Consider the following 21351-nt stretch of genomic DNA (forward strand, 5'->3'; position numbering starts at 1 on the left):
TCATGGTCGAATGGGGATTTGAACCCTGATCTTCCAGGTCCTAGTCCAATATTCTAACCACTATGCCACGTGAACAATGGGTTAGATTGCACAGTGCTCGGTCTCATGTCTTGATGCTCTGAGATAAGAGTACCAGGTGCACTGGATCACCATGGCAACACCGGTGAGGTCGAATAGATGACTTGTTGTGACGTTCACCCACCTAATGGTTCAGGAATGTTGGTTCAGGATCACTTTCATCAAGTCCTGTTTTTGCAAATCCTGATGCAGACTCTGAATCTGCAAGAGTCAAGGGAAAGAGGCTGTGGGTTTAGCTAGCATGGTGTGGTGGTCTAAACCACTGAGCCTCTTGGGCTTGCTGATCGGAAGGTCAGCGGTTTGAATCCCCACAACAGGGTGAGCTCCTGTTGCTCTGTCCCAGCTCCTGCCAACCTAGCAGTTTGAAAGCACACCAGTGCAAGTAGATAAATAGGTACCACTGCAGCAGGAAGGTAAACGGCGTTTCCGTGCGCTCTGGCACTCGTCGCGGTATCCCGTTGCACCAGAAGTGGTTTACTCGTGCTGGCCACATGACCCAGAAAGCTACCTGAGGACGAAAACCGGCTCCCTCAGCCTGAAAGCGAGATGAGCGCCATAGTCACCTTTGACTGGACTTAACCGTCCAGGGTTCCTTTAACCTTACCTTTTACCTTAGTGTTGGTGGATCTGTACCTATGTATTTTTGCTCTAAAGAACAAAAGAACTTTACATTGTAGGTAGTAAACTTTAGCTTTGTCTTGTGTCTGGATGCAATAGACCCTTTGAACTGTGCGGAGAGAAGTTTTCCCTTTAACCAGGGACTCTGTGAGAAGCTTTCTGCTGGGAGCAGAAAATCTCTGAAAACTCTGCTGGAACTCTGCATACTTAGCTGATGCATCACACAAGCTGAGGTGTGCTGACTTCCCCAATTCACCAAAAGATTGTGTGCAGCTCCAAATCTCGGTGGTAGCTGCCATTTCTTTCTTTATCAACTGGCAATTCATTTTTTTTTATTGAAACAATTGTTTTGATCCTTCTTTTCCACAACCAAAAAAAAAGAGTGCTTAGATTTATTTTTAAAATAATAACAATGACAAGATGCATAATCAGCAACCAAACAAAAAGATGAAAGAATGGGGGGGGGGAGCACGAGAGAAAGAAAAATAATTAAAACCAGAGTCAGCTGAAAAACCTATATAGGAAAGCTTGTCTAGACAAGCGGAATGATGGAATGTAGGGAAGGGAAGGGGTCAGACAAGCCTCTTGTCAAAGATTCACCATGGAATGACATCATATGATTATACAGTTATATTTTATGGGTATTTGGGAGAGAGGAGGAAATGGGGGATGGCAGCTCCGAACAACTGTTTCAGCTGCTGTAATAAAGGCCACTTCCACCATTCAGAAGAGGTGGAGTTGCGGGCTTCACGGCTCCATCATACATGTGATGGGGGGGGGGGATTCGCGGCCATGTCACCTCCTGGCCAGCCAATCGGCTGGCTCTGGGGGTGTGGCCTGCCTTATTTAAACCAGGACGCAGCCAGGGATCTCCCTCTTTGCCGCCTGCCAGCTGTTCCTGCCTTTCCCACCCTCCCGCCCTATAAGGTTTTCGTTCCTTGACCTTGCTATGGACCTTGGTTGGTCGCCATTGAGGGGCCTGGTAGGAATTTTTCCACTTGGCAAATTGGCACCAGCCACTTGGTTTTCGCCTACCTCGTAGCAAATCGTCACAACATTCTGGGTATTGGCGGATAGGCATTGGTATTGCTCTGTAGATGGAAGAGGGGAGGAAACGCCATCACCTGCCCCGCATATCGAAGGGTAGTACGATAAAGGATTCCAGGGGTGTGTGGCCCTGTCCGAAGCCACGCCCCCAATTGGTGACCCCGGGGGAATTCCTAGTTGATGTGCATCAGCAGGACTCCCCCTACTGGTGGTTAACCCTTCCCGGACTTCAAGCGGACGGGCTGAAGCCGGATATAGTCGGTTAGGACCAATGTCTAAGCCAATACCGCTCATCACTTGTAACCAATAAAGTTGTGGCCTTATTTAGCCCATTAACCTTAATAATTGTGTCTTGTGTCTTTATTTCCACTGGGGGGGGGAGCGGGAACTCGCCACGCAACAAACAAACAGCGAAACAGGTGAGGCTTGAGCATTTGCTTTGCATGAAAAAGGTCCCAGGTTCAGTCCTTGGCATTTCCAGGTATGTCTGGGAAAGACCTCTGGCCTGAGTCCCGGGATAGCTGCTGCCGGATAGTGGAGGCAATATTGAGTTAGATGGACCAGTGACCAATGCCCCAGGTTCAGTCCCAGGCATCTCCAGGTGATATCTTGAATTTAAGGAAGAATGGAAGGTGCTTATTGCATATATACAAAAGCAGTGTACACAGGTTAATACATTAGCATGGTTTTAAGATTACTTGTAATTTTGTTTTGAATGGATAACAGGCAGTTTAAATAGGTTTAAAATTTAATAATGGACATGCAGTAAGTTATAAATAATACAACCAAGGAAGGTTTGTTCTTGTATTGTTGTTTTTGTTATTTTTGGAAAAATTAAAAAAAATGTTATCAAAGGGAAAAAAAGGTAGCAGGTGATATCAAAGGTCTCTGCCAGAGACAAGACAGAGCAGACAAGTCTAGGTTCTTTGGAACGATGGTTTGACTCTGTCTAAAGCAGCTTCTGGTTTTCTATTTGCACCTCCTTCCCTAAAACAGCATTCTTGTAGAGGGTTCAGTTTCACATTTTCGGGTCTTAAGTTTAGTTTTCCACATTTCCACATAAATATGTGATGAGCGCTGCAACCCCAGAGTCATCCGCGACTGGACTTAACGGTCAGGGGTCCCTTTACCTTGTACCTTTATGTGGTTGTTGATTTTTGAGTCCTCATGAAAATTCATCAGAATTTTGGATGAGAATTTCTCCTAATACTGGCATTTTTGTATGCACTCTTGCCGAAAATGCTCATTTTTTGCAAAGCAGTTTTCGCTAATAAGATGTATACTTGCACGCTGTTTTCACTAAGATACGAATTTCTATACACACTTAACCCTGGTACAGTGGTACCTCGGGTTAAGTACTTAATTCGTTCCGGAGGTCCGTTCTTAACCTGAAACTGTTCTTAACCTGAGGTATCACTTTAGCTAATGGGGCCTCCCGCAGCAGCCGAGCGATTTCTGTTCTCATCCTGAAGCAAAGTTCTTAACCTGAAGCACTATTTCTGGGTTAGCGGAGTCTGTAACCTGAAGCGTATGTAACCTGAAGTGTCGAGGTACCACTGTATATGCAATTTTGTACCCTCTTCTTGGCCGGCTGGCTGCATTGCAGCATGCAGAGAAGTGCTGATTGCGAAGGATGGCTGCGAATTCCAAAGGATGGCAGTGGGCAGGTGGTTTCAGAAAGTGCGAATTAAACAGGTTCACCTTTAAATGCAAATTGAATTGACCCTCCCTGCCCCAAATCCCTGCGCTCTGAGAATGAGAAATGTAAGACACACCTATAGCTCAGGTGGATCTGCAAGCAGTGAAGTCTCCCCTCCTCTGTGTGGCAGGTGCCTTTTTTGCCTGTTTACACCTGGTAGCCCCCTTGTGCCTTTCATGTCCTCATCTTAGACCTTGCCAGCATCCTGAAGGCATGAGCATGCCACACACTGATGCCCTTTAGAAATAAGGCATCAGGAGGCAGCCATGCGACAGGAACGGAGAATGGCAGAAGGGTGGGCTTAGTGCTGCTGAATCCAAACGTGGAAAAGGTTTGCTGCCAGCTGGGCCACCCCTGCTGCTGATTAGTGCCGCTGCGCCTCCTGGCACATCTACTAAAGGAGCTCTCCAGGGTGGCACAGTTCTGCTGGGATGCCACAAGATTAGCTGGCATAGCTTTGCATTCCTTTGTAATGGCACTGTGGGAGGACTGAGAAGTTGGGGTTTCCGGCCTCTCAATCACCCCAACTTCTCATATCTATATTAAACCATTTTAACAAAACAAATTATCAATCAAAATAACCAATTACATTTTCCACCCTTCCCTCCCTCTCCCACTCCCTAAGGATTTCCCTCAGCTCCCCTCTCTGATTTGTTTGCACATTTTATTCTCTGCATGTTAAAAAATTGTACATATCATTGCCTTATCTGTCATATATTCTACTAATAAATTTGTGGGTGTTTATTGAAAACCTGCCAAGGAGTCCAAATCATTTTGGTTTGGTTTGTTAGATAGTTTGTAAAAAAAGTTTCCATTCTTCCTTGAATTCACGGTTGTCCTTCTCAAGTAATTTATATGTCAACTTTGCCAACTCGGCATAACTCATCAGTTTTTCTTGCCATTGTTCTTACATCCTTCAGTCACCCCAACCTCTCAATTATCCCACCCTTTCTTTTTATTCTTTCTTTCTCTTCTTTTTCTCCTTCCTTCCTTCCTTCCTTCCTTCCTTCCTTCCTTCCTTCCTTCCTTCCTTCCTTTCTTCATTTTGTCTCCCTTCTTTGTCACCACCCCCCTTTGGAGTCCTATGTCTGGGGTCATTATGAAGGTCCAGGGATCACATACTCCTGGGGGTGGTAGATGGTTGATGGAGAGCACTGGATGGGAGACAGGGAAATGTTGATTTCCCTGTGTGAGAAGCTGGGAGGAGAAAGGAAAGGAGGTGCTACTATCTTTTGTGGGTGGTAAGGGCTAAGAAGTCCCTTTAAGAGAGGACTCTCTATGCTACTTAGTGTATTTGTGTTTTTTTGTACAGTGGTACCTCAGGTTAACTACTTAATTCATTCCGGAGGTCCGTACTTAACCTGAAACTGTTCTTAACCTGAAGCACCGCTTTCGTTAATGGGGCCTCCTGATGCTGCTGCACCGCCGGAGCACGATTTCTGTTTTCATCCTGAAGCAAAATTCTTAACCTGAAGCACTATTTCTGGGTTAGCAGAGTTTGTAACCTGAAGTGTATGTAACCTGAAGCGTATGTAACCCGAGGTACCAATGTATTTATTTGTAGTTTGTGGTAGCTGTTAGCTTATTATATTATTAAAAACTTAAATATAAATCTTATTACAAAATAAAATAGAAGCTGGGTTTTCCAAGCATGGGGCAACTCTTTGAAATGGCCTCTCCTCGTGACGGCTTCCTTGGTTACCAGTTATGGTCCCTGCAAAAAATCCTCATGTCTTCTACTTCAACCATGGTTCCAGGCTCCAATAGATATTTCCCCATGCATAAAGTGTTGGCGCATTAACATTCTCTCAGCAACCCTTCACAGGGGTGATCCTCTGCCCCAATAAGGTGCACTGGCCCTTGGTTGGGAGAGGTTTATGCTTTGGCTGATGGGAGTTGTAGTTCAGTTGCACTGGGCAGGTCAAAGGTCCTGCACGCCTCTGCTAGGGGAAGGGCCAAAGCTCTATGGTGTCAGTGTTTCTCAAACTTGGGTCCCCAGCTGTTGTTGGACTACAACTCCCATCATCCCTAGCTAGCAGGACCAGTGGTCAGGGATGATGGGAGTTGTAGTCCAACAACAACAACAGCTGTTTTCCCAGTAGTGATGTATGGAAGTGAGAGCTGGACCATAAAGAAGGCTGATTGGCGAAGAATTGATGTGGTTGAATCATGGTGCTGGAGGAGACTCTTGAGAGTCCCATGGACTGCAAGAAAATCAAACCTATCCATTCTGAAGGAAATCAGCCCTGAGTGCTCACTGGAAGGACGGATCCTGAAGCTGAGGCTCCAATACTTTGGTCACCTCATGAGAAGAGAAGACTCCCTGGAAAAGACCCTGATGTGGGAAAGATGGAGGGCACAAGGAGAAGGGGATGACAGAGGACGAGATAGTTGGACAGTGTTCTCGAAGCTACCAGCATGAGTTTGACCAAACTGCGGGAGGCAGTGGAAGACAGGAAGGTTCCCCTCACTGCTCCTTGTAACTGTCTTGGATAGTACTAGCTACCTCCAAAATAGAGGAAGGAAGTGGAGAATTTTGAATGCCTCTTGACTTTGTGCTAGATTGGTCAGCTAGCTGCCATCTGCCTTGTCTCCATCTGGTTTTGTTCCTTCACTGAACCTGCCCTGGTTCCCAGTGGGCTTCTGCGAAGTGTGCAGTCGAAAGCAATTAGCTTTCTAAAAAGGAACGCAATTCTCTGTGCCAGCCACAACATAAATCCCAGACGCACTTCTTTCATGGGAATAGATGCTGTTTTGTGCTTACAACACAAGATGCAAGCCCCAGAGGTATGCAAATCTCTGCTTGGCCACATGCCCACTCACAGATCTGTAGCCGCTGTGTAGGGAATTTCTAAGAAAGCCATGCAGCCAAGTAAGTATGCTTTGTTGTTGTTTAGTCATTTAGTCGTGTCTGACTCTTTGTGACCCCATGGCCCACCTAAAACTAGCATCCTGTTTTCACACCGGCCAACAAGGCACACTTCTTCCATCATGGCATGATAACCTTATTCCCCATGGATATCTAACCTTCTTCTAAATCCATCCAAGTTTCTGGCTATCATGAAGGAGCAAATTCCATCCCTTAACCACATGCCGTGCGAAGAAGTACTTCTTTTTTGATTTGCCTTGACTCTTCCTTTTTAAAAAATAATAATATTTTTTCCATTTTTTAACAGTATCCTTATACAATTAAATCATTTTCAATTTTTATACATCTGAGATTACTTGACTCATCAGATTCCCCCACCCCCCCGGTTTCCAATGTTTCTCTATTTCTTTCTACTGCATCTTACTACATTTTTCAAATTTGATTTATATCCATTTTTAACTTTAGCCTTATCACATTATATGTGCTATAACAATCCTGCTAACGTTTTTAAATATCTACGGTGATCTTTAAGGTACTGTATATTTTCCCCCCACTCTTTACGAAATTTCTTGCCATCTTAGTGTCTGATCTCACAGCCATTTTTGCCATTTTGGCATAGTCCACCGTCTTGGTTATCCATTCTTCTTTTGCTGGGACTTTCTCTTCCTTCCATTTCTGGGCGGAAAGCATTCTTGCGGTTGTCGACGCATATATAAATAATCTTTTCAAGATGAAATAGCAAAAGACTGCCTTAACTCTTCCAATATCCAGCTTCCTTGGATGGCCCCGGTTTCTACTATTATGAGAGAAGAAAAACTTTTCGCTATCTATGATGGGCAGCCTCCTCAACGAGGGGAATCAGCCGAGGTAATTCATCCAAGGGCTCTTCTCCCTATACAGAACATTTCCTGCTTCTCTTGCTCCGAGGGGGCTGGGAGAAGGTTCGTTCTGTTTTGTTTTCTTTGTTAGGAGAAAGGGTTTCCCACAAAAAACGATTCTCAAGGATTTCAGCACTGCACTCCAGTCAGCTGTTAGCAGGAAATGGAACCTCCAAAGAGACCAGGCCTTGGGAAAATGCATGAGCATCCATCCCAGCAGACTCTGCAAGTTAATGTGAACAGGAAGTTTAATTAGAATCCAGCTGGGGTCTGATGGTTGTACACACTGCCCTGTTCGCTTCAAAGCAGCTGCTGAATGAAAGCATGTACAGCGAGACTTTTCAGTGTTTTCAGCCAGACAGGTCCACTGAACAGCAAATGGGAGCCTTCCTTTTCCTCAAAGGCTTCTTGCAGCTTGAACTGTGCCTGGTTCTCTACGGGTTTTCCTCTTGCCCCACTCCTTCCCAAGGGAAAACCCATTCTTTGGTGATGAATTGGAACAGAGGGAAATCTGGGGAAAACTCAAATTGCTGTTTACTCCAATCTAGCAAATAATAAAATTATTGAGTGTTGAGGAGCTGTTTTCCCCTGGGTGGAATACAACAGGACAAGGGGAATTGTGGATAAGCCCTCGGATATCTCTCTTATCTACTCTATTTCTCCATCCTTCTTCCGCTAAATATCAGACTGCCTATCTCAAAACACAAATGGGAAGAAGTCATGCAACATTCTCGCCCTGCCGCTCACCCCGATTTGAAGCTGCAATCCAGGAAGATGAAACTGAAGGAGTTTTCGAAGTGCTTTGGGTGGTGTGTGTGTGTTTCAGCTCAGGGAATTGCTCAGAGAAAATTGACTCCGAGGCTGTGTGCTGATCAGCTGCAAAGCTGTGGATCCTAGCTAGTGTCTGCAAGGTCTCCAGTTTTAATAGCGTGACTCTAGAGTAAGCGATTTGGGAATTTGCACCTAATGTTTCTTTTCCATTCGTTACACAGGTGGCTGTTTTTATTTTGGTGAAAGGATTGCATCACCACGGCATAGAAACCCAGAGACAGAAACATTCAAGAACACACACACACACACACACACACACACACACAGGAATTTGTTCTTGCAAATGAAGTCTGCATGGCCACCAATTTGGATGGCTTTAGAAGAGGAATAGGCAAATCAATGGAGGATAAGGCTAACTATGATGGCTATGTTCTATTTCCACTCTCAGTGGCAACAGGTCTCTGAATAGCACTTGTGGAAAATCATAGGTGGGGAGAAAGATGTTCTGCTTGCAAGTTTCCTGTGGACATCTGCTTGTGAGAACCGAAGGCTAATGAAAAAACCTTACAGCTAGAAGTGTCTAGGGGTCAAAGTTCTCAAGACTGCTAATTTGTCATTTGGTCTACTTTTATTTTATATACAAATTCAGTGGCTCAGGCGTGTCAGGTACCACAACTCTATGGGAGTGTCTGGATTTAGTGCAGATCAATATTATTTTTTAAAACATCCCCCCCCCCTGTAAATAAGGCAGTTTCTACCCATTCATAGACGTTACCCTTACGGCTGGCTTTTGTGGCTGAAGGAGAAGAATAGAATAAAATGCTTGAGCAGCAGTTTACCACCTCCAAATGTTGATGAACTACAACTCCCACCAACCCTGATCATTGGTGATGCTGCTTGGGGCTGACGGAGCTCTTAAGTCCATCAATATCTGGAGGGCCACAGGTTCCTCACCACTGGTCTACTGTGACCAGGAGCAAACCCTCAAGGCTTCAATTAGAGATCTTTTCCAGTCCCGCTACTCTAACTGGAGTCCTGTCAGAGGTTGAAGCTGGCACTGCATGCTCTCGACCCCTGAGCAATGGTCTCTCCTTAGTGGAGATCAGAAGAAGGAGGAGGAGGAATCTGGTGGTCTACACAGATATAGACCTATTCAAGTTGACAAGCCAGTTCCTGACCATACGGCACCCTTCAGCCCTGATGCATTTTTCGGTGGCATTTTGGCCTCCTCTAAACAGCGCTGTGTCTGTCTCTCTTCTGGAACATTTTCAGCACCGGTAACCAAAAAAAGCAAGGATTAATTGTGTATGAAGTGCAGCTGTTTAGGCCTGCTGCCCCAGGAGGAAGGTTTCTCCATTCACCAGGAACAGGAGAAAGAGAGAGAGAAGAGAATTTGTTTCGTGAGGCTTTGTGGCTTCATGTTCTAACTTCCTAGGAATGCTTTTGTCTTTCCAAGTGGTTTTCTTCGCCCAGCTCCTTAAAGGAAGCTAGGGATGTTTGTAGCATCAGTGGGTCCCCTGTCACCACCTCCTCTCATAGGAGGTGATCACACAGCAGAACTTTTAACCCTTGAGTGTTAGGAACTCGTAAGATAATTTGCGTGTCGAGGTCCTCCAAGCCACCCCCAAATAATTCACACTTCACACATAATTTTTGTTTAAGGCTTTTGGCATAATTTTGGCCACAACTTTATTAAAATACACAAATGTGAGTGGTTGCTTAGGCATTGGTTATGACTATCTGTCCCCACACCCAGGGACAGAACTGACTTCTGGATTCCAGCGAAAGCCAGTAAGGGAAAACAATATTGGGGAGAGAATGGAGCCACGCAACAGATCCTCACACCCCCTTCCGCATGCTCCCGGGGGCTTGCGCGGCTCTAAGCCCCCTTCAGGGGTACGGACAAAAGAATGGCAAGCCCCTGGATTCCTTTAATGGAAGTCCCTTTCTGCAGCAGCATTGGAGGGGCAGGCACCGCCAATCCTTACCCCTCCACCAACCAATATTTTAACCAATGCCTAACCGCAACCTTACAAGTTGTGACGATCTGCTACGCAGTAGGCAAAAACCAAATGGCACCAGCCAATCAGCAATTGGACAAAATTCCTACCAGGCCCCTGCCCCAAAAGCAGGCATAGCAAGGTCAACCAAGATCCCTAAATTAGGGAGGATGGGCAGGTGATCTGATGCACACAGCAAAAGAGCCTAGTCAGTGCTGTGTGACTTCACTTTATAACCTTTGGTCCAACACCCTAAATTGCAACACCAAAATTTGCCCAACAACAACCCAACCGCCCAATCACTCTGGATGGTCATCCAAACTAACTCGCCCAGCAACAGAGGGGGGGCCTGCCAGACCCCACCGCAACACGTGCTCTCTATGAATGAGAACATGCTTTGGCATCAAACTAAGCCCACTGCTCCTGAACTAAATAATGCTCTCTTTCTCTCTCTGGCTGCATGAAGACCATACAGTTAAAGCACATTGACTCCTGGGGAAGGAAGGTTTACCCAGCAAAAACCCACCAAGTTCACCAAACCTTTGGTAGGCTGGTTTTGGCTTGCAAAAACGCACAACCGCTCTCTACATGTGGTGGGCTGGATGAAGGCCAATCAATTGTACAAGAATCCGAGGGAAATGGAGGTTCTTTGGGTAGGTGGGTCCGCAAGATAGACAAGTTGCCTGTTCTGAATGGTGTTGCACTCCTTCTCAAGGCGCAAGTGTGTTCTTTGGGGTTATTCCTGGATACTGGTCTTTGTCACCGGTGGCCCAAGTGTCCTCTGTGGCAAGCAGTGCTGATTCCTAGCTTCTGTTTCTCCAGCTACAGCAGTTCCTGGACAGGATTAGCCTGGCTGCTGTAAAAACTTTGCCATTGTTTACTGACATTTTGGTTGGTATTGCCCAACTGTGGATTTTTGTGTTTTTCTTCTTATGTACCGTGCATGCAGGCCTGAGGTGGCGTCCAATAAATTCATCCTATTGACACAAGGAATTATGCTTCCTCAACACAACCTTCCCCATCCCCCCCCCCCCCCCCGGAGCAGGGTTTTTTTAAAATCATTTTTATTTGGTTTTACGAATACAGTGGTACCTTGGTTTAAGAACGGCTTAGTTTATGAACAACTTGGATTAAGAACACTGCAAAACACCCAGAAGTAGGTGTTTTGGTTTGTGAACTTTGCCTTGGAAGCAGAACATGTTTCACTTCCTGTTGAGTGTGTTCCATTTGTAAATTGAGTCCCACACTGCTATGGGAAAGCACACCTTGGTTTAGGAACACTTTGGTTTAAGAATGGACTTACAGAGTTATAAACAAAGAATTGAAAATTATATCCACATAGAGAAATTCCTCCAAATCTCCAGACTTCCCCCCCACCCCCTCCATGGGGTCCCATTTTCAACATTTAATACTACATATTCTTCCATGCTCCAATTTTTATATCAAGCCATATTATCCATGGTTATTGTTACACTACGTGCGAAATCAAACTCCTGCTAATGTTTTCATCTGCTTACAGTGGTCTCCTAAATAACTTATAATCCCCCCCATTCTTTTATAATGTTTTCTGTCCTCTTGGTTTCTGAGTTTTCCAGTCAGCTTTGCCATTTTGGCATAGTCCATCAGCTTGGTTTGCCATTCCTCTCTGGTAGGGACTTTATCTCCTTTCCATCTCTGGGCTAGTAGCATCTGTGTTGCACAGTCTTTTCTGTTGCAAAAGTCTTTTCTGTTCACTTGGGATGTTGGTACCTATAATTCCTAATAGAAAAGCTTCTGGTTTCTTAACAAAGTTATTTTAAGCATATATTTTTTTTCCATTTCATTATATATCATCTCCCAGAAAGCTTTTATTACCTTACAAGTCCACCACATATGATAAAAGCCTTGCACCAATGCAGTTGGGCTAGTTGGATTCTGCAACAAAAGGCTGCATCATTTTTGTTGTTATTGCTGTTTTACAGAGAGATTTCGGGACCTGCTGTTCCTCCATTCCACTTGGGATGCTGAGATCCTGCCGGTCTTCCAGCAGAGGCGTTATCCTAAGTAAGTAAACGTTACCTCTTTGTCCTGTGGTTTCGCATGCCGCAAAAGAGATGGGTATCTGCACTCCCAGACTGCTGGATAAGCCACTGATCTCAGTGTCTGGGCTGCATCTTGCTTTCCTTGATGTTGTGCATTGACACAAGGAAGGGTCTAGTTAGGTTAATCCCTCTGTGTATTTTTTGGTATTCCTTCTCTCGTGATGACAGACGCACCTGGATTATTAACAAGGCATCCTAGGTAGGTGCCACGCACACCCACACACAGTCACAGCCTGCTACAACCATTGAAGCATGCAAGCCGACTGAATCAGGAACCTGGCTTTTGTGGCAGCCAAATCGTAAACAGAGGCACCTTCTAATGAGAGCTTGCTTTTTTTCAGAAGAAAGAGGGGTAAGACAGAGATAGATGAGAGCGCATCCATAATTAGAAGGCGCCCATCAGAATCAGATGCCACTTTCATTGTTAATTAACAAACTGTCCATCATTATCAAGGGCTGTGTGGGAGGGGGCTTGCATGCCGCAAAGATCTTGAGATTTTTTCTTATCATGCAAGATGTCTTTGGGTCTGTCAGCGATGGAGGTTCGGTTGTGACCTCAACACAGCAGTATCCCAAAATGGGGTGGTTTTTACTTTTTTCCCATACAGAAATACATCCTTTGAGGAACGGGGGCTAAATCTGCCCTCTGCCCTTGGCGACCTATAGCCTTTGAGAAGGAAGCCTCATCTTATCTGCATAGCTCCTTATCTGCAGAACCCCATTCCGGGTTCTGCACTTGGGACTCAGCTACACTAGTAAAAAAACACCATTGTTTTCAATGCATTATAAACATGCAGCACCAGATGGCGCTGTAGAGCACAAAACTTTTTAATGTGATTTTACATAGCGTTTTTCTCTGTTTTGTTACAATGATTTAATTTATGACTTATTTATAGCATTTTTTTTCCTGTGTGAAGATCCACCCTCTGTCATGCTTGAGACCTGGCTTTCTGTATACCTACTCTGTATTTCAATTCCAAACGATATCTTTGAATGCTGCCCCTTAGGTAGCCAAAATGGCAACAACCATGCTTACTAAGAGGTAGCACAGATATGGGGTAACAGGACCTTGCTTTTCTTGTGTCTTCTCTTGTTGTACTTGGTCTACATCGATCTGTCTAGTTATCTAGTTGGAGGCAACCAACATTTTTGGGCTGACAGATCTATCTGGAATTTTGTGAAAGTGCCGTGTGATCTAGTTGCAAGATGGCTGCCATGGGAGCGTGACATAGCACAAAATGGCTGCCACACCTAAAAGACCTGAAAAAGAGATAGGACCCCAAAATGGTCTTTCAGCGCCTCTCCTCAGCTACACTGTCTCTCAGAGAGAAGCTCTTTGCACCTCTCCTGTGTTTAGAACAGAAAGGAGGGAAGGAAAGAAGGTGTCTATTACTGCCATTCAATGATATTTAGCCATGTTTGTGGGTTGGGTGTTCAATGAAGGAGAGGTTGAGCCACTGCAAGCAGGAAGTGAGCCTGGAACAGCAAATACTTCCTCATGCATTTTATAGAATATATAGTGCTGATAAACATTTACTAGAATTGTGACTTCAGTCCTATGCATGCTGAAGAGGAAGTCCTATTGAACCAAGTAAGTGGACATAGAATGGCTCTGCTTGTCTGATGATGTTGTTTTTAGTATCGTCATCATATGTATGGCTTCATGTAGTTAGTATGCTTTACGATACGATAATCTGAATTGTCATTGTCCCATACAGAACAACGAAATTGAAAAATCTACATAAGACATTCAAAACCCAACAAGCCTGCTATCCCAGCTATCCCAACCTGGTTAGCCCCCTAAAAACTCTGATACCCCATTTTAAAATACAATATACTCCCATACAAACTCCTTACAATGCATTTAAAACCAAAATTGCATTTTCAACTGCATTGCATTTGTCCTCACAGCAGCCTTTATTGCTGCTATTCAACTGTGTGAATATTTCTTTTTTTCGCATGTTGAGTTTAGTTAAAATACACTGAGGTTGGGTTTAAAAAATATATATGAAGAAATGAGGAAAGCTGAAAGGGGAAGGAAGAGGGCATTTTTGCCACAGATTTGAGATGAAACAGTGCAGTGGGAAGATGTGAGGAGGTTGTTCCAGGTGGCACGAGATGAAGGGGAGAAGGTTCTCTGGAACACAGCAGGGCCAGATTGAGCGGAGGATCAAGACCATTGGAAGTCAAGCATTGGAATGTACAGAAGGAAGAGGGATTGGGCCAAAGAGAGAGAGAGAGAGAGACTTCATTAAAACAGATAGACGACTGCCAAGAATGGCTTCAAAAACCAACAGGGCAACTGTTCTTAACTGGCTCCAGAAGCAGAGATAGAAGGACTTCCGGTTCCGGTCGCGGTCGGTAAAGAAGCACAGAAAGCCTCTCTGAGGTGTTTCTGGGCAGCACGGAGGCTTGGGGGAGTCGCATAGGCACTGCGCACCCCAAAAATCCCAGGGGGGGACCCCTGGGGGATAAGGTTCCCGGCAGCGTGGGAGCGGTTTGGCTGCTCACTGGATTTCCTCCCTTTTCGGGGGGGGAAGACTGGGACAGAACCGCGAGCGCAGAAAAGGGAATACACCGACTCCGTGCTGTGATGCCTTTAGCTTCTGCCGAAAAAAGAGCGACGAACCTCCACAAGATAAAACGGATTCTCCTACGCGTAGTGAGCTGAAATATCTATAAGAATTGGAGTTAAAGCGAAGGGGGCCGTGGATGTTTAAAGATTTTGGCAAGGAATCCATCCGGTGGTGAACAGAAGATGGCGCGGGCTACTGAATCTCAGAGGTAGAAAAGGAAGTAGCCGTATCAGCCTCTCTTTACAACCTGACTGTGTGAGTACAAACGACGGGGCACTTTCCGCCCCGAGTGATGAGTTACTAACTACTAGCTATAAAGTAACGAATTATTAGTTACAAATCAAGAGGGAAGATGTCTGGCTGAGCTATCCTCTACCGTGTACTCTTTACCCTCCGCGGAAAGACATTGTTGCGAAACATAACTGAACTTGCGGTGGGTTTTGCACTAAAAAGCTGCGTTGAAGGGAGGAGCAGGAGAGAGCAGCGCAGCAAAAGAAGTAGGAGAAAGCGGTTGGAGCGTAAAAGGGGGAAAAGAAAAAAAAACAGGGAGAAAGATAAAGTGACAGAGGTGATATCCAACATGAATGTTACCAGGAATTTTTTGCTGGGAACTTTTCGGCTGAAAACCTTTTGCTGAAAACTTTCTGGAACATCCCTTGGAGCTGAATATGGTCACATGGAACATGGAACATGGATATGTGGAATAAAGTACTGTGAGTTACCCCTTCCTCCTCCCATCTCTCATACCATCTACTCACCCTCCTTCTTGCTCCCCTCTCTCATCCCCTCCCCTGGATACTACCATTCTGCATGACATCAGCCCTTCTCCCGGATGATTAGCAACTGAATAGACGGACTTTGTTATACCCCGGGGGAGGCAAACAGAGCCTGAATTGGAACTAGATTTGTGAGTGGGACATTATATTAGGACACAGAAGGTGCTGTGCCTCACAGAGTGGAACTTTAATACATAACAAACTTGGTTATTTACTTAACTGATATCTGCAACAACTTCGAACTTTATGTTTAAACTACACCTACCTCTACTAAAGTTGGATTAAGCCGCCAAGTGGCCGAAGTACTTTGAAGACTTTGAAGACATTAGAGACACTGAAAAGGCTGAGTCTGAGACTAAATTCGGATAGTTTAATATAATTTGTTTGAAATAACTCAGGTAACACTTTCCTCCCCCCCCTTTTTTTTTTGTATAACAAATTGTAAACGTTAAAGCTGTAAACCCCCTGTTCAAGGGGCTGTATCTTTATGTTTTTAATTGTGCCTAACAGTGGGTTAAACTCCTATCCACCGAGCGTTTCTGGAGAAGGAATTAATTTTTGATAACTTCTATTATCTTCTAGATATTTTTGACAACCTTTATTACCCTTCAGACATTCTTGGAGGGGACAGAGGTAAAAATTTATATAAGAAAGAGAAAAGATTGTGAGCCCTTTAAGGGAGAGATCTTGTACAAAAGGGAATACGTGAAAACTGGGACACAATGTGGGGGAAAGACGGAAAAAAAATGGGGGGGACCCCAAGTGAAAGAAAGCCATCCCGACAAGAAGAGATCAAAGACCTAGATATTCTGTGGTTGAAAATTAAGGAAGAGTTTAAGCAAAATGAAAACCATATGGAAAAGAAAATGGAAGAAATACAGGAACTAATAGATAGGAAGATAGAGGGAGCGGTAGGAGAACTCTCTGCTAAAATTCAAGACCTATCTATTAAATCAAAGATATGTGAGGAAACTAACAAAAAAATTCAAAAAGAGATGAGAGAACAGAAAAAAGAAACAGAAAAGGTAAAGGAAGAAATGAGAGAAATGAACAAAACACAGGAACAAATATGGGATAACTTAGCGATGACAGAAATGCGACAGAAACAACTCCACCTTAAATTTAGAGGAATAGGGGAAGAAACTAAAGAGAATATAAAAGAAAAGATGATTAAGGAAATAGCTAAATGGCTAGAATTGGAAGAGGAAGAAGTGGCGAGCACATTGGAGAATGCTTTCAGAATAAAAATAAGATCCCAGCAACACAGGTCAAAAAAACCCCTTGGGGACTGTTTGGTAATTCTAAACTCAATTGAGATGAAGAACCTAATATTAAAAACTAGCTATCATAAAAAATTGATAATTGATGACAGACCAATCATTGTACTCAAAGAGATACCAGTCAGGCTTTTACGTAAAAGGGAAGGATACAGACAGATTACGGGGGTTCTGAGGAGAAATAATATACAATATAGATGGGAGTTCCCGGAAGGGATTGCCTTCTTCTTTAAAGACAAAAGATTTAAACTGACAGACACCAATGAGGTGAAAAAATTTCTGAGAAGGTATGAGAAAGAACTTGGCAAGGTAGAGGATAGGATAAGAGATAGAGAGGGAGCAAAGGAGGAAATAAAGAAGAGAAAGAGGGAGAGGAAGGAAAAACATGAGAGACAGGAGGGAAACAAAACGGGGGAGGTGGAGGAAGAGGAAATAGGAAAGGAGAAGGGAGTGGCGGGGAGTGAGGAGGAGGAAGAGGAAAACTATTCGGGGAACGGGAATCTAGAGACATAAACTTGAAAATTTTAACGGATCAAACAGAATTTTGTGTTAACGATGTCATTAAATGTTATAACTTGGAATGTAAACGGTTTGAATGAAAAATCAAAAAGGAATAAAATAGAGAAAGTTGTGAGGAATAAAAATTATGATGTGATTTGCTGGCAAGAGACACATGTAGCTAAAAAACACAAACATATATTGATAAACAAAAGGTTAGGAGTGGAATTTATCAACTCGGATGTAAATAAAAAAAGAGGGCTGGTGATTTATGTGAAAGAGAAATGGGAGCCCAAAATAATTTGTAAGGATACGGAAGGAAGGATTCTGGGGGTTCAAATAAACTACCAAGGGGAAAAATTTAACGTAGTGACTGTGTATGCACCCAACACAAACAAAGCGGAATTTTTTCAAAAACTGGAACAAGTGCTATTAGAACTAGAAAATCACAAATTAATTCTGCTTGGAGACTTGAATGGAGTCCCCGTACCAGAGTTGGATAGAAATGAGAAAAAGAGGAAAGGGAATCAAGGGAAACTCCCAAAATCTTTCGATAATCTTAAAGTGAATTTAGATTTAATAGATATTTGGAGATATAAAAATCCAAGAACGAAACAATTCACGCACTTCTCAGAACCTCATCAAAGTTGGGGTAGAACTGATCAGATATGGATCTCAAGAGAACTATCGATAAGAACAATGAAATGTGAAATCCAACCCAGAACCCTCTCGGACCACAATCCAATTGTATTGGAAATAAAAGGTAAAACAATAGGCCCATATAGATGGAGAATGAATGAATATCTATTCGAAATTGATGAAATAATAGAAAAGGCAAAAAACACCCTGAAAGAATATTTCGACACAAACTTGAATAAAGAAACAAAAATCGATATAGTTTGGGATGCAAGCAAGGCGGTACTAAGAGGATTTTTAATCCAACAGAATAAATATAGGAAAAAACTAAGAGAATCAAAGAAAGACGAAATACTTAAACAATTAAGAGACTGCGAGGAGAAGCTAATAGCAGACCCAAGGGATGAGAAGACCAAACAAATTGTCAAAGTGTTACAGATAGAATATTCGACATTAATAAACCAAGAAGTAGAATGGAGAATTAAGTCAATGAAGCAAAAGTATTTTGAATCTGCTAATAAAACGGGGCGTTTACTGGCATGGCAATTAAGAAAAAGGAAAAATCAGAATATAATTAACAAAATCAAAGTGGAAGAGGAAATAATAGAAGACCCCGGTAAAATAGAGGAAAAATTCTTACAATTTTATGAGAATCTTTACAAAAAGGAAGAGGAAGACACTGTAGAAATAGGAAAGTATTTGGGAAAGAATAAGAAAGAGCAACTGACGGACGACGAAAAAACATATTTAAATAAATCAATAGACGAGGTTAAGGAAGCAATTAAAAAAATGAAGCCAGGGAAAGCACCAGGACCGGATGGCCTGTCACAAAAATACTATAAAGTCTTAGAAGAACATCTGGCTCCGGTCCTTCGTGATGTAATGAACAATACCCTACAAGGAGGAGGGATACCTAACTCTTGGAAGGAAGCCTATATAACGCTAATCCCCAAACCAGAGTCGGACAAATTAGATATTAGAAATTATAGACCGATTTCACTACTCAACAATGATTATAAGATCTTTGCGGAAATAATGGCCAGCAGGCTCAAAAAATACCTATCAAAAGCTATCCATAAAGACCAAGCTGGATTGCTACCAAATAGATATCTAAAAGATAATGTAAGACATATAGTGAACGTCATCGAGTATCTGGAATTTAAGAGTGATACCCCTGCAGCCTTAATTTTTATTGACGCCGAAAAGGCATTTGACAATGTATCTTGGTGTTTCCTACTAAAGTGCATGCAGGGAGTCGGAATGGAGGGGCCATTTATGGAAGGCATAAGGGCAATTTACTCGGGACAGAAAGCCAAGATGATTATTAACAACAATTTAACTAACTCGTTTGAGATCACGAAGGGCACAAGACAGGGTTGCCCCCTGTCCCCCCTCTTGTTTATTATGATGTTAGAAACAATCACAAATAATATAAGGGAAACCCCGGAAATAAAAGGGATTAGTATTGGAGAGAAAGAATACAAACTAAAAGCCTACGCAGATGATTTGGTAGTAACATTAAGAGACCCAGTAGAGCATTTGGATAAACTTATGGAGTTGTTGGAAGAATTTGGGAAGCTGGCTGGCTTTAAACTGAATAAAACTAAAACCAAGATGTTAACAAAAAATATATCGGAAGATCAAAGAAACCAGATTGAGCAAAAAACGGGAATTAAAGTAGTGAAAAAGGTGAAGTATTTAGGCATTTGGATTACTACGAAAAATATAAATTTAGTGGAAGACAATTATATAAAGACATGGAAGGAAATAAAAAAGGATTTGGAGATCTGGAGCCGGTTAAAACTTTCATGGTCAGGGAGGATGGCAGTAATTAAGATGAGCATCCTTCCAAGGCTGTTGTTCCTATTCCAAAACATCCCGGTAATTAGGGGAACGAAGTTGTTTAGGGACTGGCAGAAAACCCTGTCCAGATTTATTTGGCAGGGAAAAAGAGCAAGAATTAAATTCAAATTGCTTACAGATCGAAAAGATAGAGGAGGGTTTGCAGTTCCAAACCTGAAATTGTACTATGAAGCTGCATGTTTGTGTTGGATTAGGGATTGGATTATGTTGAAAAATACTGACCTGCTGGATCTGGAGGGATTCGATGCTAGATTTGGCTGGCACGTGTACCTGTGGCAGGGTAAGGAGGGGGCACATAAAGGATTTACCAACCATGTTTTTAGGGGAGCGCTATTCGAGGTATGGAACAGAAATAAGAGACTTTTGGAAAAAGATACCCCTTGGTGGCTATCGCCAATTGATATTATTACAACTAAAAAAGCCAACATGGAGGGGCAAAGATGGACTTATGAGGAAATATTGATAAGATCAGATAAAGGGTGGAGGCTCAAACCCTATGAGGAAATAAAAGACAAATTAACGACCTGGTTACAATACTATCAGATTAATGCGGTATGGACTGAGCATAAAAAAATAGGGATGAGCGAGAGAAAGTCGAGATATCAGGTGGAAATAATAGAAGGGGAGTCAAAACTCCTATCTAAAATGTATAAATTACTACTGGATTGGGACACCAAGGACGAGGAAGTGAAGGAAGTTATGACCAAGTGGGCCATGGACCTTGGATATAACTTAGAATTTGAAAGATGGGAGAAACTCTGGAACAAAGACATGAAATTCACAGCATGTGTTGGACTTCGAGAAAATTTACAAAAAATGATGTACAGGTGGTATATAACCCCTGTGAAATTGAAAAAATGTTTAAGTCCGGGGACAAGATTTGCTGGAAGTGTAAATCAAAAGAGGGTGACTTCTTCCACATGTGGTGGACATGTGGAGAAGTGAAGAGGTTTTGGGGACTTGTGTATGATGAACTAAAAAAGATCCTGAAATATACCTTCCCTAAAAAACCCGAGGCTTTTCTCTTGGGAATGGTTGGGGAGGAGATAAGGCGAGAAGACCAAACCATGTTCCAATATGCAATGGCAGCAGCCAGGTTACTCTTAGCGCAAAACTGGAAAACCCCTATTATTCCAACTATTAAAGAATGGCAATCCAAGCTACTTGAATACATGGAGCTAGCAATGATGACACAGAAGATCAGGCATCAGAAAAATGTTAAATTTATTAACGACTGGAATAAATTCCTTACATATATAGAAAAAAACAGGAAATATCAAAATTACAGTAGGTACAATATAAAATCTGAGAGGTACTGATTTAGATGGTAATAAGAAACCGCAGAGATATAAGGTTAAAATAGAGCTCAAACCGTGATGGAGGGAAGTCTTTTAATGTAAGTGGTATGTGTGTATTTATGTTACATGTGTGTTGTTTTGTTCGTTTTGTTTTGTTGTATAATTTGTGGTGAAAAATAATAAAAATTTAAATTAAAAAAAAAACAGAAGCAGAGATAGAAATAGCAGAGCGGTTGGCTCTGAGAAGGAAGCCCTCACAGCATTCTGAATTGAAATGCTTCCCTGCTTAATTCAAACACATTCCAGGACTAGGTACATCCACACCACCACCTGATCTGACTCAGATTGACCCAGGAAACAGCCAACCCAATCCCAGCCCCAAAGCA

General features: G+C 42.9%; 1 protein-coding gene across 4 annotated transcripts in view; it reads left to right on the forward strand.

Annotated features, from left to right (window-relative positions):
• The window catches only part of NOX4 (NADPH oxidase 4), a 104855-nt gene that overhangs the window by 56762 nt on the left and 26742 nt on the right, over positions 1 to 21351 (forward strand). For all 4 annotated transcript variants that reach the window (XM_083736817.1, XM_083736814.1, XM_083736815.1 and 1 more), the window contains one exon: positions 11922 to 12003. In XM_083736817.1, coding sequence (XP_083592943.1) covers positions 11922 to 12003 — 82 coding nt within the window. The remainder of the gene's footprint in view (positions 1 to 11921; positions 12004 to 21351) is intronic.

Source organism: Podarcis gaigeae, assembly GCF_964106915.1.
Source record: "Podarcis gaigeae genome assembly, chromosome: 4".
NCBI classification, from domain to species: domain Eukaryota; kingdom Metazoa; phylum Chordata; class Lepidosauria; order Squamata; family Lacertidae; genus Podarcis; species Podarcis gaigeae.